General features: G+C 38.2%; 1 protein-coding gene across 3 annotated transcripts in view; it reads left to right on the top strand.

Moving 5' to 3' along the window:
• The window catches only part of COP1 (COP1, E3 ubiquitin ligase), a 226,045-nt gene extending 205,361 nt beyond the window's left edge, over positions 1–20,684 (top strand). For all 3 annotated transcript variants that reach the window (XM_027565409.1, XM_027565410.1, XM_027565408.1), the window contains 2 exons: positions 16,998–17,042; positions 19,187–20,684. In XM_027565409.1, coding sequence (XP_027421210.1) covers positions 16,998–17,042; positions 19,187–19,204 — 63 coding nt within the window. In that variant the 3' untranslated portion in view covers positions 19,205–20,684. The remainder of the gene's footprint in view (positions 1–16,997; positions 17,043–19,186) is intronic.
• The last annotated feature ends 380 nt before the right edge of the window (positions 20,685–21,064 follow it).

The following is a 21,064-nucleotide window of genomic DNA, read 5'->3' as shown; positions in this document are numbered from 1 at the left end:
GGGATGACAAAGGATGAGACAGTTGGATGGCCTCACCAACTCAACAGACATGAGTTTGCTCATTTTCGTGTGCATTAAGTAAGTGATGCTATCTAACCGTCTCATCCTCTGCTCCCTCCTTCTCCTTTTGCCTCCAAACTTCCCAGCCTCAGGGTCTGTTCCAGTGAATCGGCTCTTCACATCAAGTGGTCAAAGTATTAGAACTTCAGCAACAGTCCTTCCAGTGAATATTCAGGATTGATTTCCTTTGGGATTGACTGGTTTGATCTCCTTTCAAGCCCAAGGGACTCTCAAGAGTCTTCTCCAGCACCACAATTCGAAAGCATCAATTTTTTGGTGCTCAGCCTTCTTTGCAGTCCAATTCTCGCATCCATACATGACAACTGATAAAACCATAGCTTTGAGTATACAGACCTTTGTGGGCAAAGTGATGTCTCTGCTTTTAAATACACTGTCTAGGTTTGTCATAGCTTTCTTTTTTTTTTTTTTTAAACTTTATTTTATTTTTAAACTTTACATAATTGTATTAGTTTTGCGAAATATCAAAATGAATCCACCACAGGTATACATGTGTTCCCCATCCTGAACCCTCCTGCCTCCTCCCTCCCCATACCATCCCTCTGGGTCGTCCCAGTGCACTAGCCCCAAGCATCCAGTATCGTGTATTGAACCTGGACTGGCAACTCGTTTCTTACATAATATTTTACATGTTTCAATGTCATTCTCCCAAATCTTCCCACCCTCTCCCTCTCCCACAGAGTCCATAAGACTGTTCTATACATCAGTGTCTCTTTTGCTGTCTTGTACACCGGGTTATTGTTACCATCTTTCTAAATTCCATATATATGTGTTAGTATACTGTATTTATGTTTTTCCTTCTGGCTTACTTCGCTTTGTATAATAGGCTCCAGTTTCATCCACCTCATTAGAACTGATTCAAATGTATTCTTTTGAATGGCTGAGTAATACTCCATTGTGTATATGTACCACAGCTTTCTTATCCATTCATCTGCTGATGGACATCTAGGTTGCTTCCATGTCCTGGCTATTATAAACAGTGCTGCGATGAATATTGGGGTACACGTGTCTCTTTCCCTTCTGGTTTCCTCAGTGTGTATGCCCAGCAGTGGGATTGCTGGATCATAAGGCAGTTCTATTTCCAGTTTTTGAAGGAATCTCCACACTGTTCTCCGTAGTGGCTGGACTAGTTTGCATTGGAGCAGGTGTCTTTTCATTTCATGACTGCAGTCACCGTCCGCAGTGATTTTTGGAGCCCAAGAAAATAAAATCTTGCACTGCTTGCACTTTTCCACTTCTGTTTGCCATGAAGTGATGGGACCCGATGCCATGATCTTAGTTTTCTCAGTATTAAGCTTCAAGCCAGCTTTTTCACTCTGCTCTTTCACCCTCATCAAGAGGCTGTTAGTTCCTCTTCACTGTCTCCCTTTAGAGTGATATCATCTGCATATCTAAGGTTGTTGGTATTTCTCCCAGCCATCTTGATTCCAGCTTGTGATTCATCCAGAATGGCATTTTGTATGATGTACTCTGCATATAAGTTAAATAAGCAGGGTGACAGCATACAGCCTTGTTGTACTCCTTTCCCAATCTTTGGGACCCCATGGACTGTAGCCCACCAGGCTCCCCTGTCCATGGGATTTTCCAGGCAAGAATCCTGGAGTAGATTGCCATTTCCTCCTCCACGGAATCTTCCTGACCCAGAGATCAAACCCAAGTCTTCTGCTTTGGCAGGCAGATTCGTTACCACTGAGCCACCTGAGAAGCAAGAATTCACCAATACCATCTAATGCCCAAATCTAATAACATACTATTAAACAATTTATTCATTTTCTCATGATTTTGGACACTTCTGACTTTTCTATTTGGGAAAAAAAACCTTGCTCACTTAGAAACAGTTCCTTATAGGATGTATACTATATGCCAGATACATTAAGTGTCTCTGTTCATAAAGACAACTCACTTAGCTCAGTTTTCTTCCCACCCCATCCGTCCCCTTCCTTTTTCCTTCCTTTAGCTCTGTGAGCTCAGTTTTCATTAGCTTAGTTTTATTTGATATTTGAAGAGACTGAGAGTCAGAGAGGTTGGTAACTTGTCCAGGATGACATAGTTTGGAAATGTTAGAGCTTTGAATTCAAGTGTTTCCGACCACAATGACTGTTTATTTCACTCTGCGACTTTCACTCTATGTAGCATAATTTGCCTGCATATTTTGTCAATTTGATTTTAGAGATAGAGATTTAGGTCCATTTCACTCAGAAGGCCAATTACTAACATGTCCCAGAACTCAGAAGTGAATTCTGTGGAGGTGCTTCATTTTGTAAGAGAAGCTGAAAGACCTCTCTGAGGTGATCAGGGGACTTAAAATTGAGTATAAAATGCAGTTTGTCACTTTTACAAACGTGAGATCCCAAATTGGGGGTAGAGTTGTTTGATATCCTGAAATCAAACAAGAAAAGAATCAGCTGATAGAAAACTCACATTTCCTTACATCTTAAGAAAGCTTTGCCATACAATGGAAATTCACAGTAATGGTGCTAATTTATCTGGAAAGATTTCACATCTAATCATTTCCAATCATAGTAATTGCTCCAGGAACTCAGAACAGAGAGGTGGGAGACACTCACTTTTCCTCTCGATTCTTACCACACATTCTACCTATTCAACTAAACTAATTTCTTATTTTAAGAGAGAATCAACAGTGCCTAAAGAATAGCACATTATTGTTCCCATTTCTCAATCCAGCAGACTCGCTAGACTCTCTTATCAATTTTAATTATGCACTTCTTCATGTTACAGATTTTTTTATGTATACAACAATATGATCCACAAGTAAAGAAAGTTTAATCTACCTTCCCAATTTTGATACCTTGGTACATTTTGTTCATTTAGACTTATTCCAATGGCCAGGTACTTTAGTAGAATATTAAATAGAGGTTTTGATATATGGCATCCTTATCCTGTTACTTGCCAGGAGGAAAACTTGATTATGTCACTATTATATATGATTTCTACTTTAGGATTTTTGTAGATACCCTTATGAAGAAGTTTCATTTTCAGTTGTCAAGTTTTCTTGTCACTAATGAGTGCTAAAGTGTATTATTGCTTTCTTTTGTACCTATTGATGTAATATTTCTTTTTGAAATATTGATGTAACAGGTAACATTTTTTTTTCCTACTGTTAAACCAATCTTTTGTTGTTGGAATAAGCCCAACTTGTTCAAGATATAGTATCCTTATATCAATATATTGTTAAAATTGACTTCTGCTATTTTGTTTAGCATTTTTCCATCTATTTTCATGAATAACATAGGCTTATAATTTTTCTTTCTTGCATCGTACTTGTCAAATTTTGATTTCATAGTTATATTAGCTTCATAATACAAGTTAAGGAATGTTCCTTCCTATGGAAAAAAATGTGTAAGATTGGAATTGCTCTTTCTTGAATATTTGATTGAACGTGTAGGTGAAATCATATGAGCCTGAGGTAGAAAAAATTTTTGACAGTTGATTCAGTTTCTTTTTTTTTCTTTTAATGTAATGCCTGTTTTACATTACAGGATGATTCATGTTTTCTATTTCTTCTTGGTCAAGTTTTAATAGGAACTTTTCCACTTGGTTTATATATTTGATTTGTTAATATAAAATCTTCTATTTTTTCTGCAAAATTATTATTCTGAGCGAAGGAGAAATCAGTTTAACATGCTTAACATTTGGAGACTAAATAAGGAAAGGGATATATTCTGATTTTGTTTAATAGGGACCTATGTCTTCGGGTTAAAAAGAAATTGTTTGTCATCCTGTGTACCAAGACTTGCACATAAATCCATCCTTATGTTATGGGAGTATCTCTCCATGAACATGGTATCTCTGTCAGTTTATTTAGGTGTTCCTTAATATCTCTCAGTGTTAGTTTATAATTTTCAACATGTAGATCTTACATATATTTTAGTTGTCTCTAAGCAGTTATTATAAGTGATATTTTTAGAAAAATCCCTTTGCTAAGTATTCATTGCTGGTTTATAGAAATAAATTTTAATATAATGACCTTGGAGCTGATAGCCCTACTAGGTCAAAATATTGTTCTAGCAGCTGTTTTAAAGATTTTTAAAGACTTTCTACATAGGCAGCCATGTCATTTACAAATAAAGACAGCTCTACTTCTTTATTTCTGATCTGTATGCTTTTCCTTTCTTTTCTTTGACTGTTGCCCATTGGGTAGGACCTCTGATGCAGGGTTAGATGCAAGTGATGATAGCAAGCATCCTGCCCTTGCTCCCAGTCTGAGAATTAGTTCAACATTTCACCATTAAGTATGACATTAGCTGGAAGATTTTCATAGGTATTCCTTATCACCTTGAGGAATTCTTTTCTATTCTTAATTTTCTAAGAGTTTTTATTATGAATATGTATTGAATTCTGTTGAATGCATTTTCCATGTCTATTGTAATTATATGATTTTTCTCTTCTGTTAAAAATGTTAATTACATTCATTGTCTTAAAAAAAAAATTTAAGCCTCCTAGAATATCTGGATTAAAACCACTTGGGCATGGTGTATTATTCTTTTTATACATGACTGAATTCTCTTTACTGGAATTTTTAAAGAGTTTTTAACATCTATTTATAAAGATAATCGGTCTGTAATTTTTTAATAATATCTTTTGCTTTGTTTGACTCAAACTGAATTTGGAAGTGTTCCTTCCTCCTCTGTTTTCTGACTTGGTCTTCTGTCATATTTTGGAATTGAATTGTCTTTCATGTAATTCATTTATTTTATTGTGTGTCAACTTTATTAGCATTAAGTTTTTTCTACTCATACTGTCTTTTTCTTTAAATATCGGTAGGATATCCAGTGATATCCCCTCATTCCAGATATTATTACCTTACCCTTTCTCTCCTTTTGGAGAAATTTTTCAATTTTATTTCCAGAACTTTTGTTTTTAATAATTTTTGCCCATTTTTGTCTTTTTATTTTATTTGGTTTCTGCTTTTTATTACTACCATATTTATACTTCTGTTGTATGTAATTTGCTTTTTTCCTAGCTTCTTAAGCCAAAAGCTGTTACATCATTTATATTAAACTTTCTGCTTTACCAATACAAGGATAAAGAGATATAATTCTATGTAAGCACTGTTTTAGGTGTATTTGTTATTGTTTGGTCGCTAAGTCAAGAATACTGGAGCGAGTTGCTGTTTCCTTCTCCAGGGGATCTTCCTGATCCAGGGATTGAACCTGCGTTTCCTGCACTGTGGGCAGGTTCTTTACCACTGAGCCACCAGGGAAGCCCTTAAGTGTATTACACAAATTTTAACATATTGTTTTCTCAGTATCTTTCAGTATATTGCTTCTTATTTCCTTGTGATTTCTTTTTTGATCCCTATGTCATATAAGAGTGTTTAAAAATCTCCAAATATTCCAGGTGTCTCTTGTTACTGATTTCTGCTTTAGGTCTGTTTGGTCAGAGTCCACACTTATATGGTTTCATTCTTTTAAATGAGCCGAGATATGTTTAATAGTCTGGGCTCATGGTCTGTCTTGGTATATACTTTTTAGGTAGCTTAAGAATGTGTATTTTTACCATTTAAGATTTTATGTAAATATTAATTTGTTCAATTTGTTTCTGATAGTATTATTCAAGTCTTTTATATATTTTTTTATTTTCCATCTCCTTGCTCTTTGAATTATTGACAGATGAGTGTTGAAATCTGCACACGCCAGTGTGGAGCTACCCGTTTCAATTTGGTTCTATCCGTTTTTGCTTCATATGTCTTGAAGCTGCGTTTTATTTATATGTCATATTGAGGGTTTTTTTAATGGACTCTTATTTAATTATAGAATGTTTCTCTAATTCCTGGTCATATTCGTGTCCTGAAGTCTACTTTCTATGCGTTTTTTGCTTGGTTGTTTTTTTTCCCTCTCCTTTTGGCTGTGCATTGTGACTTGCAGGATCTTAGTTCCCTGACCAGGGGTTGAACGTGGGCCATGGCAATGAAAGCACTGAATTCTAACCGCTGAACCACCAGGAAATTCCCAGAAGTCTACTTCTGATATTAGTAGAACCATCCCGACTTTCTTATGATTAATGTTTACATGGTATATTTTTTCTCTTTTTAAAAATATCTGTTTTTCTTTAAAGTGTGTTTCTTGTGGGCAACATAAACTCGCTCTTTTATCAAGTCTTATCATCTCTGCCTTTTAATTGTAGTATTTAAACCATCTGCATTTACTTGCCAGTCTAGTTAGGTATTGTCTACCATCTTGCTATTTGTTGTCTGTTTGGCCTATCTGTTCTTTGTGCCCATGTTTCTCATTTTTTAATTGAATATTTTATAATTCATTTTATCTCCTTTAGAAGTTTATTAGCTGTACTGTTTCTTTTCCTTTTCTAGTGGTTTCTCTAAGGTTTACAATATTCATGTTTAACTTACCGCAATCTGTCATCAGATATACCACTTATATTACAGAAAACCATTCCAGTGTACTTCTGTTTTTTACCCCTTTTATCCTGTGTACTTTTGCTGACATGTTGCTTCTATTTTTAATAGCATAATATATTGTTATTATTTATGCTTTAATTGGTGATTATCTGTTAAAATTAAAAAACAAGAAAGCAAACATCTTTTATGTTTATCACATATCGATCATTTCTAGCACTCTCCATCATTTTGTTTAGATTTAAGGTTTCATGTTTTATAAGAACTTCCTGAAACAGTTTTTACAGTGCATCTATGCTGCTCCCTTAGCTTTAGTTGTTGTCAAAATATCTTTCTTTTTATATAATATTTCTAGGTTGATAGGTTTTTTCCTCATCCTCTTAAAAAAGCTATGTCTTATTGGCTTAAATTACCTCTGATGACAGTTGGTGCCCTTGTTCTTCTATATGTAATTGTTAACATAAAACAGCTATTTCTCCAGCAAAAATGAGTTTTTCAGGATCATCAAAGAATTGCAATTTAGCGTCTGCAGCTATGTTGAGTCATGTGCAAGTGTCCAGCAAAATGGAGAGGAGAACTCTTGGAGAGGGGAGAGGAAGCTGAGAGAGCTGCAGTAGACAAGAGTCCATGACTTTTTCTTAGCTGAGTTGTGCCTGTCTCTCATTGGCTGAGCTCTTACCAGGGAAGAAGAGGGTGTCTTCCTGTGGCTTTGCTGTCGTCATTCTTTTTTTTTTTAATTTATTTTTTTATTGAAGGATAATTGCTGTACAGAATTTTGTTGTTTTCTGCCAAACCTCAACATGAATCAGCCATAGGTATACATATGTCCCCACCTTTCGAACCTCCCTCCCATCTCCCACCCCATCCCACCCCTCTGGATGATACAGAGCCCCTGTTTGAGTTTCCTGAGCCATACAGCAAATTCCCGTTGGCTGTCTATTTTACATATGGTAATGTAAGTTTCCATGTTACTCTTTTCATACATCTCACCCTTTCCTCCCCTCTCCTGATGTCCATAAGTCTATTCTCTATGTCTGTTTCTTCATTCAGTTCAGTTCAGTTCAGTCAGTCGTGTCTGACTCTTTCCGACCCCATAAATTGAAGCACGCTAGGCCTCCCTGTCCATCACTAACTCCCAGAGTTCACTCAAACTCATGTCCATCGAGTCAGTGATGCCATCCAGTCATCTCATCCTCTGTCGTCCCCTTCTCCTCCTGCCCCCAATCCCTCCCAGCATCAGAGTCTTTTCCAATGAGTCAACTCTTCGCATGAGGTGGCCAAAGTATTGGAGTTTCAGCTTTAGCATCAGTCCTTCCAATGAACCCCCAGGACTGATCTCCTTCAGAATGGACTGGTTGGATCTCCTTGCAGTCCAAGGGACTCTCAAGAGTCTTCTCCAACACCACAGTTCAAAAGCATCAATTCTTCGGCGCCCAGCTTTCTTCACAGTCCAACTCTCACATCCATACATGACCACAGGAAAAACCATAGCCTTGACTAGACGGACCTTTGTTGGCAAAGTAATATAATATCTCTGCTTTTGAATATGCTATCTAGGTTGGTCATAACTTTCCTTCCAAGGATTAAGTGTCTTTTAATTTCATGGCTGCAGTTACCATCTGCAGTGATTTTGGAGCCCCCCAAAATAAAGTCTGTTTATTTATTTTCACTGTTTCCCCATCTATTTGCCATGAAGTGATGGGACCGGATGCCATGATCTTTGTTTTCTGAATGTTGAGCTTTAAGCCAACTTCTTCCCTCTCCTCTTTCACTTTCATCAAGAGGCTTTTTAGTTCCTCTTCACTTTCTGCCATAACAGTGGTGTCATCTGCATATCTGAGGTTATTGATATTTCTCCCGGCAATCTTGATTCCAGCTTGTGCTTCTTCCAGCCCAGTGTTTCTCATGATGTCCTCTGCATATAAGTTAAATAAGCAGGGTGACCATATACAGCCTTGACATACTCCTTTTCCTATTTGCAACCACTCTGTTGTTCCATGTCTGTTCTAACTGTTGCTTCCTGACCTGCATACAGATTTCTCAAGAGGCAGGTCAGGTGGTCTTGTATTCCCATCTCTTTCAGAATTTTGCACAGTTTATTGTGACCCACACAGTTTCTTCATTGCTGTCCTGTAAATAAATTCTTCAGTACCATTTTTCTAGAGTCTGTATATTTTCATTAGAATACAGTATTTATCTTTCTCATTCTGACTCACTTCACTCTGTATAATAGGTCCTAGGTTCATCCACCTCATCAGAACTGACTCAAATGCATTCCCTTTTATGGCTAAGTAATATTCCATTGTGTATATGTACCACAATTTCTTTATCCATTCATCTGTCGATGGACATCTAGGTTGCTTCCATGTTCTAGCTTTTGTAAATAGTGCTGCAGTGAACAATGGGATACGTGTGTCTTTTTCAATTTTGGTTTCCTTGGGATATATGCCTAGGAGTGGGATTGCTGGGCCTTATGGTGGCTTTATTCCTAGTTTTTTTTAAGGAATCGCCGTACCATCTTCCACAGTAGCTGTATCAATTTACATTCCTAGCAACAGTGCAAGAGTGTTCCCTTTTCTCCACACCATCTCCAGCATTTATTGTTTGTAAACTTTTTATTAATGGCCATTCTGACCAGTGTCCATTCTTATGGAAACACAAAAGACCCTGAATAGCCAAAGCAGTCTTGAAAAAGAAGAATGGAGCTGGAGGAATCAACCTTCCTGACTTCAGATTTTACTACAAAGCTACAGTCATCAAGACGTGGTACTGGCACAAAAACAGAAATATAGACCAGTGGAACAAGATAGAAAGCCCAGAAATAAACCCATGCACTTATGGGTACCTTATTTTTGACAAAGGAGGCAAGAATATACAATGGAGCAAAGACAGCCTCTTCAATAAATGGTGCTGGGAAAACTGGACAGCTACATATAAAAGAATGAAATTAGACCCCTTCCTAACACTATACACAAAGATAAACTAGAAATGGATTTAAGACCTGAATGTAAGACCAGAAACTATAAAACTCTTTGAGGAAAACATAGGCAGAACACTTGATGACATAAATCAAAGCAAGACCCTCTATGACCCACCTCCTAGAGTAATGGAAATAAAAACAAAGTAAACAGGTGGGACCTGATTAAACTTAAATGCTTTTTCACAGCAAAGGAAACTATAAACAAGGTGAAAATACAGCCTTCAGAATGGGAGAAAATAACAGCAAATGAAACAACTGACAGAGGATTAGTTTCCAGTATATACAAGCAGCTCATACAACTCAATGCCAGAAAAAGAAACAACCCAATCAAAAAGTGGGAAAAAGACCTAAACAGACATTTCTCCAAAGAAGACATACAGATGGCTAACAAACACATGAGAAGATGCTCAACATTGCTCATTATTAGAGAAATGCAAATCAAAACTACGATGAGCTGTCACACCTCACACGAGTCAGAATGCTGTCATCATTTTAATATGAGGAAGAGGCTCCAAGGGATCTGTGTGAATCTTGATAGGATGTGGACACTCCCCTTTCTGATCTCTCTGCTGCTGCTACTGCTGCTAAGTCACTTCAGTCGTGTCTGACTCTGTGCGACCCCATGGACTGCAGCCCACCAGGCCCCTCCGTCCATGGGATTTTCCAGGCAAGAGTACTGGAGTGGGGTGCCATTGCCTTCTCCTACTCTGTTTATTTTATACAACATGTCCTTTTTTTCCTCTGGCAGTTTTCAAGATTTTCTTACTCATTTTTAGTAGTTTATGATGTATCTTAATATATTAGTGTTGTGCCTTTTTCTACTTGAATATTAAGCTTCCAAGATTATGGGTTTTCACATTTGGAAAAATTTTAGTTTTATATCATCATATACCTTTTCAGTCCCTTCTCCTTTGTTTGAAACTCCAATTACACTTTTATTAGATTGCATATTGTCCTATGGTTTACGTAAATACTAATATTTTTTTCTTTCTTTCTTTCCAGCCTTTGTGTCAGTTTTGATTCTTTTTTCCTGTGTTGCCACATTTATTGTTACTTTAATCTTCACTGTCTTATCTATTGTTATGCCCATCCAATTAATTTTTCATTTCAGATACTATCCTTTTCAAGTGAAGAAATTCCATTTGATTTTTATATTATATCTTTCATTTCTTTTGTCATTAAGACCATTGTTTCCTTTAAATATTTGAATATAATTATACTTACTTTAAAGTCTTCATTTGTTACTTCTATTATATTTTCATTTCTACATCTGGTTCTACTCATTGAAATTTTTTCCTGACTATTTTTGCCTCTGAAATGCTATATATTGTGAATGCTTTATTGTTGAGTGTCTAGATTTTGTTTAATTCTTTTAAGAGTATTGAAGTTTGTTTTGACAGAAAGTTGAGTTTTTGGAGACAAAGTTGATTCTTTTGACACTTGGTTTTTAAACTTTATTAGGATAACGGAGAAGGCAATGGCACCCCACTCCAGTACCCTTGCCTGGAAAATCCCATGGATGGAGGAGCCTGGTAGGCTGCAGTCCGTGGGGTCGCAGACACGACTGAGCGACTTCACTTTCACTTTCATGCATTGGAGAAGGAAATGGCAACCCACTCCAGTGTTCTTGCCTTGAGAATCCCAGGGACAGGGGTGCCTGGTGGGCTGCCGTCTATGGGGTCGCACAGAGTCAGACATGACTGAAGCGACTTAGCAGCAGCAGCAGCAGCAGGATAACTAAAGTAGCAGTTAGCAAAACTCTTTCTTAAAGGACCACATCACAAAGATTCTAGCCTTTACAGGCCATATGGTCTCTGTTGCACTTCCTCAATTCTGCTACTGTAGTGCCAGAACAGCTATAGACAGTACTTACCTACAGTCCTTGGTATTCACAGGGGACTGCTTCCAAGACCTCCAACAGATACCAAAATCCATAGACACTCAAGTCTTTGTATAAAATGGCATAGTATTTACATGTAATCTAGCACGTCCTCCTGTATACTTTGTCATCTCTGTATCATTTATAGTATCTAATTCAATGTAAATGCTTTGTAAATACTTGTAAATCAAATGATGCCACAAATAGCAAATTCAGTTTAGCATTTTGGATCTATCTAGATTTTTTTTCCCAAAAATATTTCTGATCCACTGTTGGTTAAATCCTCAGATGTGGAACCAGAGTCAACTGTAAACTGATGCCTACGGCTGGGTTCTACTAAAAGTGAAGCTTAAAACGCAGGCACTTTGGGCTGGATTTAGTCCATAGGGTCAGTTTGCTAATCTCTGGTCTAGAGGAACATTTGTTTTAAGGCTAGGTTAGCCCTACTGATAAGGCCTGACCCTCTGAGGACTCTATTAAGTGGGGGCATTGAATGTTGTCTTCACTCTGGTTTGTCTAAACTCCGACATCTAACCCTGTGTGAATTCTAGCATATTCTCAGTAGTTGTACTTTCGCTTTCCATTGTTATTTTTCTGGCTTTGTGTAGTTTCACCCTGTGAGCACACAGTGCTCACATTCTGATGTACAATCAAGGGCACCCAATACAGATTCCTGGAACTGTACTTTTAAGTAGCTTTCTCCTCTGTGGTACTGTGCCCTACAAATTCCAGCTGTTCACAGATACCCCATGCTTACACCTCTGTCTCCTCACCTTACTCTGCTGTGGTCTTCTCAGATTCCTCTCTGTTCTATTTGGATCCCCCTCCCTTGCTCTGTGGTCCAGAAATGGCCTCCAGGCAGAAAGCTGAGGTGACTGGAGGATGACCTTTTTCGTTTTTCCTCTTGTAATCACAGTCCTGTTCTGCCTGTTGTCCAGTGCTGTCTTTTATATTTTGTTCAGTTTTCTGCCTGTTTAAGGTAGGAGGGCAAATCCCTTCCATTTATTCTGTTACCAGCCAGAAATAGAAGTTTCTTAATCACATATTTATATATCTAGTAAGCAACTTCACATTTAAAATCAATTATGACTATCTCTAGGACTATATCCTCCAGTTTCAAGCTAAATAAGTAATTGTCAATTCTCAATTGCTCAGGATTTTAATGTAGTAGCTAGTAGCTCTTTCGTAGGCAAGCTGGCCAAGAAGAAACAGTTCCAGTGGATGCTAGTTTTGTTGCAGTGTAAGTTACTGTGGTATCTATCTCCGGCTTTCTCAGTAAGTTGGTATATGCTTATGTATTTGTCTTCTACTTTTGTAAAAGACTTGCTGCTGATTTTTCCATTGTCTTTTTTAATCTCTTTATCTTAAGAAGAAAATAGTAGAAGCGTTATTATCTTAACCTTGAGGAAGTCTTTATAGGAAAACTGCCAGTTTTTAAGAGGGAGAAAATAATGAGAACTACTGACTGGCATTTTTATTTTATTTAGCGAGTAAAAACAACACATTGAGCCAGAACTTATTTATTTACATTAGCGCTCTGGTAGGCTACAGCCAAGAATTACTAGTCATTCAAAATGCAAACAAGAATTACTCAGAAGCTAAGTAATAACCTTGTACTTATCACCTCTGTACCTCTACGCTGAAGTAAAATACCTGGTTTTATTTTTCTTTTGCATGTAAAAATTCATTTATCTTAAGCTATTATCTGCCTTTCTAAAAGACAGTTTACTCCTGCTGCTGCTGCTAAGTCGCTTCAGTCGTGTCTGACTCTGTGCGACCCGAGACAGCAGCCCACCAGGCTACCCGTCCCTGGGATTCTCCAGGCAAGAATACTGGAGTGGGTTGCCATTTCCTTCTCCAATGCATGAAAGTGAAAAGTGAAAGTGAAGTCGCTCAGTCGTGTCCGACTCCCAGCGACCCCATGGACTACAGCCTACCAGGCTCCTCTGTCCATGGGATTTGCCAGGCAAGAGTACTGGAGTGGGTTGCCATTGCCTTCTCCGCAGTTTAATCCTAAATCCCTTTTTAATACATTTGTTTGCTTTGGAGGGAGGGGCATACTGAGAAGTGAACCTATTATTTTTCTTTTATTTTTTGTCATGTTTAATAGTTTTGAGTGTTTCTAAAAGTTCTTAGGACTCAGTTACCTATATACTAGTCCTGAAAGACAGTTGCAACTGGGCAGTCACTCTCTGTGTTAGCTTATTTGTAAATGAGATATTTCATCTGTCTCCACAGGAAAAAGTGTTTCAAGTTAACTTTCTTATATTGAGCATACAATTTCATACTGTATGGTAATATACCATGTTTTTTCAGAGGTTCTTCCAGCCTTTGAAGAATTACAAATTTATGTTGTATAATTAATAATCTCTGTAATTGGCGGAGGTGGATTTCCCTCAGGATGAGTCTTCATCTCCACCAGGTTTTTCTACTTTCTTCTGTATTGAAAGATGACTCGAACCAAAATGGCAGAAAGAGAGGTAGCTTTGGGCCATAAATTTTTCATTATCCTGATGTTATGAGCAATTCTTGGTGACTGCCGCATCTAGCTTTAAGCAGCTTGTTTAAAGTTCTTGCTAGGAAGAAATCACATTATACTACAGTGCCTCTTTTTGTTGTTTTCTGCTGCACATACAGAAATTCCGCCTCTTGAGAAGCTCACAGTGACTTATTGTATTCCCTAAAGATGCCTAAAACTCACTCCAACCAATTTCTGAACTTAGTTTACTAAAAGAGTAGATAAATAAGAGGGATTTGGGAATACCCCCTATCGCAACCACCGCCCCCCATATGGATGTATTAACTCTGTGCATGTTCAGTCCCAGTGATAGCCGATAATTCCCCAAAGTGGATATTGAAATAATTCTGATAGTGAATGCTATTTTCCTATGTTACTGTTTTCAAGAATATATGTGCTGTTCAGTTCAGTTCAGTCACTCAGTCATGTCTGACTCTTTGTCACCCCATGGACTGCAGCACGCCAGGCTTCCCTGTCCATCACCAACTCCTAGAGCTTGCTCAAACTCATGTCCATTGATTTGGTGATGCCATTCAACCACCTCATTCTCTGTTGTCCTCTTCTCTTCCTGTTTTCAATCTTTCCCAGCCTCAGGGTCTTTTCCAATGAGTCAGTTCTTCGCATCAGGTGACTAAATGATTGGAGCTTCAGCATCAGTCCTTCCAATGAATACTCAGGACTGATTTCCTTTAGGATTGACTGGTTGGATCTCCTTGCAGTCCAAGGGACTCTCAAGAGTCTTCTCCAACACCACAGTTCAAAAGCATCAATTCTTCAGCACTCGGCTTTCTTTATGGTCCAACTCTTATGTGCTGATTTAAGGGAAATGCTCAGCTAGGAAATAAGCCCAAGCTCCAGTCCTTTGGCCACCTGATGTGAAGAGCCAATTCATTGGAAAAGACCCTGATGCTGAGAAAGATTGAGGGCAGGAGGAGAAGGGGGTGACAGAGGATGAGATGGTTAGATAGCATCACCGACTCAGTGGACATGAATTTGAGCAAACTCCAGGAGATAATGAAGGACAGGGAAGCCTGGCGTGCAGCAGTCCATGGGGTCATAAAGAGTCAGACACCACTTAGCAATTGAACAACAGGGAAGAAAAGGTTTTTCATTACTCTCTTAGGGTCCTAAACTGGGTCTGTAAATGCTGACAGACAAGTTAACAGGGGGAAAGCATATAGATTTATTTAATATGTTTTACATGACATGAAAGCCTCCATAAGGAAATGAAGACCCAGGGAAGTAGACCTGTGTATTCTCTGCTGTGTTTTTTTGAAGAGTGAGGGGTCATGAAGCAATGTGATAGGTTAGGGAGTATGAGGTAATTGTACTCAGGAGTAGTAAGCCGCAGGAAACTCTGATTGTTCTTAGCATTCCTTTGTTGTTGGAGATAAGGATGTTCCTTTCCTTGGTATAGGGAGGACACTTCCCACATGAGAATTTTGTTTTAGGGGAGAAGGGAAGGAGGTGTGGAAGTGCAGAGTAGCCTTCCTGCTTCTGCCATTTTCTTGAAATCCTTTAGCTTGAAATATCCAATATGCCAATGTGCCATATTTGAGGGTTCTGTGTTCCAAACCCTGTCATCAGCAATGCCCGTGCCCACTTGCAGAAAAAGCATGGCTTCAGTCCTTCCTTTTTATGTCTTATTTGTTTATTTTTGGCTGCGCTGGGTCTTCACCGCTGCTCGGGCCTTCTCTAGTTACGGCAGTGGGGACTATGCTCTGGTGGTCGTGCCGTGGCTTCTCATTGCCGTGGCTCCTCTTGTTGTGGAACGCAGGCCCTAGGTGCACAGAGTGCAGGAGTGGCAGCATGTGGGCTCAGGAGTTGTGGCTCATGGGCTTAGTTGCTCCGAGGTATGTGAAATCTTCCTGGACCGGGCATTGAACCCACGTCCCCTGCACTGGCAGGCAGATTCCTATCCAAGGGAAGTCCTCTCTATTCCTTCCTGATACTGCTGACCATTGATGCTGTCACCACTGACTGCATCCAAGAAATAGTCTGATCCCCAAATTTGGGATTAGCGGAAGAGATGATTTTTTTCCTCCTATACCAGTAGCAACCAGGTGAACAGTTTTCAAAGGTAACTTTACTTGCAAGCCAGGAGAAAGTTAAATGATAGAAATAGAGATGTTGGTAGAGCACAGATGCTTTGCATCAAAGAAACTAAGGTTTAACTCAAGATTGGTTGCAGTAACTTTCCCAGAATACAAATCAAAAGTGTTCTTTCTTTTCATCACTTTCTGATGAAACCTGTAGGATATTCAGGCAGATCCCATCCTTCAGTGACGTTTGACCACTTTATCTGTTTCTGAGAGCTATTATTTGGACTTGGACTTCACATCAGTCAAATGGTCTCTATGGCAGTTTTGAATCTGTTTACTTCCTTCTGACTGCCTGCTCTGAAAAACAAAAAGACCTGTATACACTCCAAAGCTCAAAGCCTATTAGACTCTTTACAACAGAAGGCATGTCCCAGCTCTTCCTACTCAGTGAGATTCTCTCTGGTAAACCCAGTCGTGTCTATTTCCTTTTCCATCCTTTCTGCTTTCCAGAGAAATAGTTTTTTCTTAAGGCTTAGAATATTTAAACAATATGTTGCCACATGCATTCTGTTTGAAGCAATCACCAAGGTTTTTAAAATGCATATAGTGAGTGATAGAATAGTTGAAAAGAAAGACAGCCATCTGTCTCCAGATGAATATTCACATTCTGTTTTATTTTGTTTTCCTAATAGCAAATAGCTGTACATAGAGATGTATACCAATTACTGGTTTCTTAAGGATAAAATGAATGAAGGGGAAGTTGTCTATGAAAAGAATCGTGTACTTTGTTTTTCTCAAGTTATTATTTGTGCTTTGTTTCAGTCTTTGTTTCTCTTGGCTTTCCTCCTAGTGACAGTCTGTTTCTCTTTTATTTTTCTTTACATTTGAAAGTTTCCTATGCTGCTTCCAACTGTATTTTTTTTTTTATTAAATCTAATCCTCACAATATGGGATTTTGATTTTATAATTCATAGTTAAAAACATGTTAAAGTTGGTTCTCCAGTTTAGATTGTATTGGTGTCTTTGGGTATAGTGAAAGAAAGAAGGATGAAGAGGAAATTATTCTCCTGGGCTGCCCTGCAGGAAATCTTCTCTGTACTCTAAAAGTTCTTGTTCTTTTCCAGGAGTCCAATGTGCTGATTGCTGCTAACAGTCAGGGTACAATTAAGGTAAGCTATTTTATACATCTCCATTTTTAGGCTATAGCAGACTGTAACTATAACATGGAAATATAGAGTTGTACTAAGCCTTAGAGAGCATGCCAAATCATGAGTCTGTCTGCTTGGAAATGGCTTTGATTGAAGGGGAAAAGAATAGGTAGCTTGCAACTTTGGAGAAGATGATAGTACTTGTTAGATGTTATACAAATGCTGAAGGGCCTGAAAGGCGGTCAGAATGACAACCAGATGAAGACTACTAAGCACTCACCATGGGCCGCTCACTGTTCAGCTTCTGTTATCCCAGTGCAGCTATCCCGCTGGATATTCAGGGGACAGGATCCAGGATACAGCAACAGATGCTTAGACACTTGGCAAATGTTAAAATGTCTTTAACTCTTATTGTATTCTTCTCTTCCTCGAGTTTTTCTCCCTTTTCTATCTTGACAAGTAGATTTTTCCTCAATTGCTAGGGGAAGAAAAGGAATTCTTCTTTTCTGTTGAAAGTTGATTGATCATGTGATCATGCCATTGGTATAATCTGAAAACTTTGATTTAGCCTCTTCACGTTTAGTCTCTTCACTCACGTCTCATTCCCAAATTCAGATACAGTATTCCACATACTTTTCTTGGTAGTTAGGGGCTCAAGGAAATAAAAAAGTTTATCTAGTTGCACCATTGGATGCTCAGCACGTAGGCCCAGTACATTGGATAAATAAACCCTGAGCTAAGCAGCGAGCTTTTAAACAAAACGTCGTCTTGGAGAAGGGTTTTTACTACATGGGTTTGACTAGCACTTAGTCTGTGGGTACCAGTTCTTTCCACATAATCTCTGCTGATATAGAAGTATCCAAATGCATTTTTTTAAATAAGATGTATCTATTTCCCTGCCACTTAACATTAATTTTGCCATGGCTTCCTTCCACTCACCCTGAGTGGAGAATGACCCAGTAATCAAGAGAGCAAATCCAAGCCTCACACACTGTCCTGCAGAGATGAAAGGAGCAAACGCAAAGCAGGACAGCACCATCAGCTGGTCAAATGAATGTACATGGCATACTTCTTTTATGTATCTGCTTTCTTTTATTTGGGAAGCCTTATTAGAGAGTCATGGACAAAAGCCAGTGCTATGTTATGGAAGCCTCATACAAGATGGTAGAAGATCTTAGACTCTCCATTTTAAGTGATTCTATAGTCTCTCAGTTTCTCTTTATTCTCATGGCAAGGCTTGTATTGAAAAAGCTGTACTTTATTCTTCTACATGTTTGGCCTTTGAGGCAATTGGGATCGCTAATGTATCTACAGAAAGCTCAAAGCTACATACATACTTATAGAATCTCAGTGATAAATCTAAGATTTCTGTTCAGCAGCCCTGACCTCTTATGTAAAGTAACGTGCTTGCCAAATGTAAAGACATTAGGGAAACACAGGTATAACTCAAGCCTTAGCACAGCAGGCTATAAGTTGCTCCTTTAATTCTTAGCCACCTAGAATTACAGTCTCTACCTAACATGATCCTTTTTGACAGTACTCATAATTGTCTTCACATTCAGTGTCCTTTCACAGTCATTTCTTCTACTCTTTTTATAACTGATCATTGCTTTTTCTTATTTTTAGTTTTAGCAATATCACAATTTTTTTTTGTATGATAAGGTGCTACTCTAATAGCTGACAAAATATCTTGACACCCAGACAGTTGACTAGAAAATAAAAGAAGCAATAGGGAAAGATTAAATTTTAGGTCTTGAATACCTTGATCATTTTGAGATACTTGTTAATGCAAGAAATAGATTAAAATTCTAAACAGTAATAGTTAAATTTTTTCTTATGATTGTGGAAAGATACCAACATAATATTCCAAAAACATCATATTCACGCTGTGCATCAGTCAGTCATTTATCTTTATTTTTTATGTAGTTTATCTCAAAGGCACCCTAGCTAACTGTAGAGATAACTAACCTGAAAGAGTTCATGCAGCTATCAGATTGAAAGTAAGAATGGATTAATGTCTAAACCCTTCAAATTGTTTGGCATTTTAGCAATTGGGAAACCATTACTGGGTTTGGTTCTTTATTTACAATTTAATAAAGACTGATTAAACTTTTTCTATATTGTAAAACTGTTTTTTTATACTGATTCTTTTTTCTCCCTATTAGGTGCTAGAGTTGGTATGAAGGGTTTGCTCAAGTTAAATTGTACTAGATCCTGCTGAAATACATCTGCAGCCGACAATAAGAGAAGACAGATCCTGCAGTGTCTCTCCCCAAAGTCACCATGGGTTTTGGATTTGTTTTGAGTATTTTTTTCCCCCTGTTTTTCCTCCTTTTGACCTTCGGGACATTGGGAATACCCAGTGAACTCTCCACCATCAATGTAACTCTACGGACTTTGCTGCTGTTGGTGGTATGCTTATCTAATTTTTGTGATAGGGAAACAAATTCTTTTGAATAAAAATAAATAACAAAAAAATAATAAAAGTTTATTGAGCCACAGCTGAGCTGGGAAACTTTTTGTCAAATGTGGCAAAAGATAATTTTGTCTTTTTAAGAAGCATAGCACACCTGAATTACAATATACTGGTGAATAATTTGTAAGATCCATATTTCCTACCTCTTTGGAATTATGCATATCAACATAAATGTAAAGCATATGGATTCTTTTCAGTAAATTTAATGTTTACAATCAATGGGGACATTATTAACTTCACCTTATGAAGTTTTGTCTTCATCCTCTGACCAGTTGTATCATCAGCAAGTAGTATATTCCTCAGTTCCTCTGGATCTGGCCAAGGGTCTACCACGTTGACCTATTGAGGCCACATTCAGACAGAAAGGGGATATCAGTCTGTGACAGCTGTCTCTGTCTTTGCCTTTGAAGTGTCACCCATAAGGCCTTAAAGTGAAAGTGAAAGTCACTCAGTCATGTCTGACTCTTTGCAACCCCATGGACTATACAGTCAATGGAATTCTCCAGGCCAGAATACCGGAGTGGGTAGCCGTTCTCTTGTCCAGGGTATCTTCTCAACTCAGAGATCAAACCCAGGTCTCCCACATTTCAGGCAGATTCTTTACAAGCTGAGCCACCAAGGAAGCCCAAGAATACTGGAGTGGATAGCCTATTCCTTCTCCAGCGGATCTTCCCAACCCAGGAAGCAAATGAACCAGGATCTCCTGCATTGCAGGCAGATTCTTTACCAGCTGAGCTACCAGGGAAGCCCTAAATAAGTACTAATGCAGACAAACCAACTTATTTTATAAAGTCATGGCTATAAAGTAGTCATAGGTATTAGTACCCTTATGGGGTGATCGACTTGGATCAAAGCTCAGCAAACCTTTTTTCAATAAAGGGCCAGATAGTAAATATTTTAGGCTTTGCAGGTCATATGGTCTCTGCCACAGCTACACAGCTCTGCCACTGTGGCTGAAAAGCAGCCACAGACCATATATAAATAAGTGGGCATAGCTGTGCAATAGGCGGAAGCCCACAGACCATCATTTGCCAGCCTCTCACTTAGAAGAAAAGAAATTGAAGCTCTATTTCCCAAATGTTCAAGCCATATAATCTCTTAGACTGTCTGGTTAATTTTGCACATTAATTTCAGTTTGTAAAAGGGAAAAAGAGTAGCAGGTTAAGCAAAAGTAAAAAAAAAAAAAACAGAAGCTTTCTATTTGAGGTACTTTAAGTCTGAACACGTTTTAGATAAAGATAATCAGAATTATATACCACATGTATTTTATAGAAATAGACACCTGGAATAGTTCAGTATAAATAAGTAGTTGATAAAGGTGATCAGACTATTCCATGTATCCCTCTATTTAAAATTATTGAAACTACTACAGGTCCACATTTTATTATCTGAAACCCTTGGGCCAAATGTGTTTTGGGATTTAGAACTTTTTGACTTTTAGGAAAGCAATAGAGTGGTGGTGGTGGTTTAGTCACTAAGTTGTGTCCGACTCTTGAAACCCCATGGACTGTAGCCCGCCAGGCTCCTCTGTCCATGGGATTTCCCAGGCAAAAATACTGGAGTGGGT

Source organism: Bos indicus x Bos taurus, chromosome 16 (assembly GCF_003369695.1).
Source record: "Bos indicus x Bos taurus breed Angus x Brahman F1 hybrid chromosome 16, Bos_hybrid_MaternalHap_v2.0, whole genome shotgun sequence".
Classification (NCBI taxonomy): Eukaryota; Metazoa; Chordata; class Mammalia; order Artiodactyla; family Bovidae; genus Bos; species Bos indicus x Bos taurus.
This window is presented reverse-complemented; position numbering and strand designations above follow the sequence as displayed.